Source organism: Sprattus sprattus, assembly GCF_963457725.1.
Source record: "Sprattus sprattus genome assembly, chromosome: 2".
In the NCBI taxonomy this organism is placed as follows: domain Eukaryota; kingdom Metazoa; phylum Chordata; class Actinopteri; order Clupeiformes; family Clupeidae; genus Sprattus; species Sprattus sprattus.
Genome location: NC_137921.1, coordinates 64,362,249 through 64,368,333, shown reverse-complemented (window position 1 = coordinate 64,368,333; position 6,085 = coordinate 64,362,249). Strand labels below are relative to the sequence as shown.

The 6,085-nt window shown below is 48.8% G+C and overlaps 1 protein-coding gene across 1 annotated transcript in view; it reads right to left on the bottom strand.

Moving 5' to 3' along the window:
• tiam2b (TIAM Rac1 associated GEF 2b) overlaps positions 1–2,788 on the bottom strand; it is a gene marked incomplete at its 5' end in the record, with an annotated part of 32,611 nt that extends 29,823 nt beyond the window's left edge. The window contains one exon of the mRNA XM_080860362.1: positions 2,743–2,788. Within this exon, the coding sequence (XP_080716488.1) occupies positions 2,743–2,788 (46 nt within the window). The remainder of the gene's footprint in view (positions 1–2,742) is intronic.
• Between the last annotated feature and the right edge of the window lie 3,297 nt (positions 2,789–6,085).

The window sequence follows — 6,085 nt, the reverse complement described above, 5'->3', positions numbered from 1 at the left end:
GAGAGCTTATGAGAGTTATGAGAGCTAACAGGCAGCCGATGATGGGCTCAGTCATACAGGCTTCAGTGGTCTTGAAGGAGGCGGAGAGGGGGATCTGTGACCTTTTGCGTGCCCCTTAGAATCAGACAAGATGATCTGAATGGTGGCCGCTCGGCTAGCGTCCCTTTTGTGTGTGTGCGTGCAGTGCGTATGTGTGTCATTGTGAGTGTGTGTGAGTGTGTGTGTCTCCCATCGACCATCTGCTCCCCCTGCATACAGGGATCACACCCATCAACCTCGCCCCCGACCCCCTGCATTCTTTCCCCCCTACAAAAGCACACTACTCTACTGCGCGCCATATTGCAGCGGAATGCACTGGTGCTCTACGACACTGGTACAGGGGGTCATAGTTGGCTGATGGGCTATGGACACTTGTTGTGCGTGTGGAGGAATGCCCATCTGCCTCTCGTATATGACATCACCACCGGAATGAACTGGAAAGTCGAGCGGTTCTGTTTATCATACAGCTGAAAAAGTCGGTCTAGAGGAACTCACTTGCTTAAGGACAAAAAAACGCAAACATCTTGCATGTCCCCGGCCAAGTTTTGATTTGTCATCAAAGTTTCATCACGGTTAAGTTACGATAAATCATTGGGAGCAATTCGATTCTCGTTTCTTTCCACAACACATGGAGCCAGGAAAGAGGCTTTCTGAGGAAGACACAGGCTTTATCAGTCGGGAGTTTACGGCTCCAGTTGTATCAGACTGACTGATGTGAACAGAGGGAATTGTTGCAAGATGGTGGAGGGTGGTGTACTGTGTAGACTATAAATAGAACAGCTTGGAAAATGGAAAGTCCACAAATTAGTAAAACATCCATGAGCAGGGACACTAGTAGAGCCAAGAGGAGTCAGTCGGCTCACAGGAAGACTAGTAGAGCCAAGAGGAGTCAGTCGGCTCACAGGAAGAGAAGGAAAAGACTAATGATGAGCGTTAGGAAACAGGACCTTGACCTCCTCCCCATGGGCTACAAATCTGTTTCACTTTTCACACATAGGTACAAATGCACCGACACACGCACGCTCTCACACACACACGTGCACAGACACATACACACAAACACACACTGGAATAAGCACTTTTAAATCCTCAACCCAGTCCTTAAAAAGTAACGCGCCAACATGGCACATAAACACACTTGTGTGACACATTCCAAGGCAGAATTTCTCCTGCCAGGCCTCCGTAACTCCGTGTGAAGAAAAAAAACCATAATGTATGTATTTTTCTTGAGAGCAACACCAAGTCTGGAGCCAGCGGTGGAGGACAGGGAGGAGCCAAGGAGGGAAAATAAAGAAAGAGAGAGGAAGAGGAGGGAATGGGGAGGGGGGAGAGAGAGAGAGAGAGAGAGAGAGAGAGAGAGAGAGAGAGAGAGAGAGAGAGAGAGAGAAAGGGAGAAAGAGAGAGAGAGGAAGAGGAGGGGGAGGGCAGAGAGAGAGAGAAAGAGAAAGAGAGAGAGAGAGAGAGAGGAAGAGGAGGGAATGGGGAGGGGGGAGGGCAGAGAGAGAGACAGAGAGAGAGAGAGAAAGAGAGAGGAAGAGGAGGGGGAGGGCAGAGAGAGAGAGAGAGAAAGAGAGAGAGAGAGAGGAAGAGGAGGGAATGGGGAGGGGGGGAGGGCAGAGAGAGAGAGAGAGAAAGAGAGAGAGAAAGAAAGAAAGAGGAAGAGGAGGGAATGGGGAGGGGGGAGGGCAGAGAGAGAGAGAGAGAGAGAGAGAGAGAGAGAGAGAGGAAGAGGAGGAATGGGGAGGGCAGAGAGAGAGAAAGAGAAAGAAAGAGGAAGAGGATGGAATGGGGAGGGGGGAGGGGTGTTCTACAAGGTCTGTTCGGCCCCGGCACAGAAATGGCAGCAGCCCCCCCCCCCCCGGGATCTGCACGCTATGACTGGGCCTCTTGTTTAACCAGGAATACCACGACTACCACACCACGGCACCTCGGGCCACTTACCACACACTCACTACAAACAGACAGGGGGCAGAGAGAGAGAGAGAGAGAGAGAGACAGAGAGAGAGAGAGAGTGAGAGAGAGACAAACAGAGGGATGGCGGGAGAGGGCATCCCTAGGATACTTAAACTGAGACTTTCTCTAGTGAATCTTTATTTGAAGCCATGATCACTCTCCCTTAATGCTAATGATTGTAAATAAACCTTGTTCCAGATTTTTCTACCATTGCCTGACTGAGGTCTTCATTCCTGTGGTATAAAATTGCTAACAGGCTGGAGAGCTATGGAGAGAGAGAGCGAGAGCGAGAGCGAGAGCGAGAGAGAGAGAGAGAGAGGAGAATCACAGATACACAGGAATGCTGCAGACACAAAGACAAGGACAAAGCAATCAAAAGATACAGAGAAAAAGAACGAAAGGACACGAAAACGAGCAGAGAACGACTATTATGACTATGAAAGGAAATGTAGATAAACAACCAGGTCAGACACAGTGCAAGAGAATGAGTGACAGAAGAATCCAAGAAAAGGGAAAGGCAACAAAAGACAGAGAGAGAGAGTAGAATGAGTAGTCTAGGGTTATTGTGCACTACAGGTGTCAGAGGATAAAAGCCATGATGAAGCTTGGAAAGATGAAAAGAGGGAAACAGGAAGAGTGTGTTCCACATGAGTGCTTCCGGCCCATTCCACACCTCTCTCATCTCTGCTGGTCCCTCCTCAAATACAGGCAAGGCCTTCATGAAGTGACTGCGCCTAGCCAAAATCTGACCGCAGCCCAGCGCCCGGATCACCTGACACCTGGCAGAGGGGGCCATTGTTCCTCCATTTTGTTTACTTCCTCACAACAACCCAAAAGGCAACGGAGCACATTATCATGCATGATTTGACACAAAGGGTAATTCAGAAAAAAAAAGATTTCATACATCGAGAGATAACAAAGGCGCTCTTAGAAGCTGGCACCTGGGTGGCAGCAGAGTGATTAAGGAGTTGTTGCTGGTGCCAGCAAGTCTACAAAATAATAACAAATAAAACCAGTTTTCTAGAAACTGTAAACAATGGAAACTGAATATTCTTTGATTCCTACGAAACACCAAAGGGTACAACATGTACTAGTAAATGATAAAATAAGCTTATTATTATTTAGAGAAGATTATTATTTTTAATCCATTACGCTTCTGATAAGCTGTTTAATGCTGTAAGTAAGAAAGTACAGTAAGTACAGTAAGTAAGTAAGCAGAGGCATGATGCCAGAGGCAGAGGCTATTTGTGACACCTCTAAACATACCCAAGGGACTCACTCACAGGAAGCTGCCTTGTGCGTCAGACAACAATCATCAGCGGAAAGCACTGCTTCTTCCTGCCTCTGAGGGGGGTGAGCTTTCCTCAGGATACACACAGCAACTAATATTGGAGAGGGTTTGTTTGGTGTGTTTGGTGTGTGTGTGAAAGAAAGAGAGAAAGTTAGTGGAGTGTGTGTGTGTGGAATGAGAGACCTTGTAATGTGTGAGTTTTGCATGGAGTGCCTGGTTAGGTATGTAAGTAAGTGAGTATGTATGAATGTGTGTGTATGTGTATGTGTGTGTGTGTGTGTGTGTGTGTGTGTGTGTGTGTGTGTGTGTGTGTGTGTAAAAGTGTGTATATGTGAGTGTGTGTTTGCAGAGAGGGGGCTGAGGGTGGGAGCTGACTGCTCCAAAAGCGGGTAAAGAAGTCCGAGAGCAGTGGCTGAGACCCTTCCCATGGGAAAGTGGTCCAGCACAGCAAGCGCTGCCCTGATAAGGGGCGCTGATGGGGACGACTGGAGCCAGAGGAGGGGGGGGAGAGGCTGCGCTCGCTGGAGAGGAAGCCCAAGATGGAGGGCCGTGCCCTGGGAGAGAGAGGGCCTGTTTCCTGCCTGGGTGAGAGAAGGGCCCGTTGTGCTCTTGCTGTGGGTAAACGGGCGGGGCCCAGTGTTGCGTTTGGTGTGGCTCTCTCCAGCTGCTTCCTCCCCTGGACGCCATCAAGGACGGTTCTAGAACAGCAGCCACAGTCAAGGCCAGACACGGACCCTTTTACGTCTGTTATTCAGGTATAATTCACACACATCTGAGAAGGTTCAGGGGCAGGTATTACAAACGACTGCAGTTTCCACAGTTTATGTGAGCCATTTCCAGGATTGGTGTCAAACTTTTTTTCTCAACCTGCAACTGGCAACCTTTTCCAGCCACGGCTGTTCTGTTTCTCTACCACATCCCTCACGGCCATATTTGTGTTTCATTTCCACTTGTCAATGACACACTGTCAACACAGCAGATATGTTTGTCTATCCTGTCACAAAGGAGGGGCCAAATCGAGGTCAGAATGTGTAATAACTGTAGCTACACATGAGTGATCCTACCATTCCATGCCCTTATAATCCTTTTCTCTTGCTTGGCACAAATGTCAGCTTGCTGGCGTTGAGTGTATTGTTTATTGAATTAGCTTGTTGCCGTTAGCGTGTGACTATTCTTATTCTTCTGTGCCACGAGACTAAAGCTGTCCTGATCCATCTGTGGTGGAGGTTAATGGTTGCCAGGGCGGCGGCAGGGTGTTGGTAATGCATTATGCCCGTCCTAATCTACTAGTCTCTGGACAAATCAAATCACTCATGATAACACAATCAATAGTTTACAGACATTATGTAGACAGCTGTGTTTTTGAACAAAGGTGTAAAACTGTCCTTGGAAAGCTTTACTTGAACGTTGCAACTTGCAAACCATCTTTACTTCCCAACAACAGAAAGCTCTTTCCAACATGGCTGTGGATGTTTGACATGCAAGCCCCCCTTTACCCCAGGGGTGAATTGTAATGAAGAATAAGTAATACCAGGGAGCAGTGGGGAGGGGGGAAGGAGCAGGAGCAGGAGGTCGGGGATCCCCCCCCCTCCTCCGCTCCTCCGCTCCTCCCCTCCTCACAGCAGCCACACATTCTTTTATGTGGGCCCTTTTGTCTCGGCGGGAAGAGGGAGACAGGAGCACAAAGCAGGGGAGAGTGGCTGGCGCGGGCCGCACTATTCAGCCTGCAGATGCCACCCTCGCCTCGCATCGCCGTCCCCTGGCCCCGAACATTATCCATCACTGCCAGCCCAGATTAAAGGTGCCAGCCACTTAGCCTCCTAAAGGAGTGGGCACGGCGCACTGTGAGGTGAGGTGAGGGAACCGCAGAGCCAGAGAGGGGGGAGAGATGGGGGGAGGAAGGAGGGAGGGAGGAGGGGGAGAGGAGGAAGGGTACACAGCTAGATATAGAATAGCTGCATACGCAAAGATTGCGTGGTTTCTCTGCAAAGACTAAACAAAACCTGACGACCAGGAAATGGAGAGGAGAGGAGGAAAAAGAGAAGAGAAAAGAGAGGGAAAGAAAAATTAGGAGAGAAGGAGAGGGCCAAACATGGCTAATGACACTGATGATGCCTTGTGATGAATTGGGGGACAGAGGGGAAAAAAAGATGCCTGCGGAAAACAAAGAGAGATCAATATGGAGTGATAGTGACACTGATGATTATGGCTGGTCTGTCTTTTCCTTATAGTAAAGCGCCACTATATGTTACCAACACATTTACTTTGAAAAATAGAAACATATCGTGGTTACTTTGCTTGCGCTCGCTTCAGCAGAGAGAGACGAGCGTTTGACAGTTTGAGTACGTAACCTGGTATCGTAGTCAACCGTAGTCATCTAATTTCACAGTGGACCAGAAGAGAACCGACTTTCCTGAGCCAAAGAGAAGATTAGTTGAATATCTTCTCATTCAAACAGGACACATGCATGTCATGTCAATGCATTTCTCAGGGTCAGAATCTCGACTTTACTTTGGATGAAACCAAAAAACTCTTTCTGGAGAATGGGGGCATCGATCCCCCTACCTCTCGCTTGCGCCTGCTGTCTCCTGTGAACTTCGCCAAAGTGAGCCCAAAGTAAGCCCACCTTAGCCAATCACGTTTCCTCCCCTGTGGCTTACTTTGCCAAAGTAAGCCCACCGTGGCTTACTTTTGACCAATCACGTCTCCAGCTGTGGGCTGACTTTCAGCCGCTCCGTTCTCGCGCTCGTTCTCGCGCTGCTTTTCACCATCCCTGCTGATATAAGATGAATTCACTGAAGA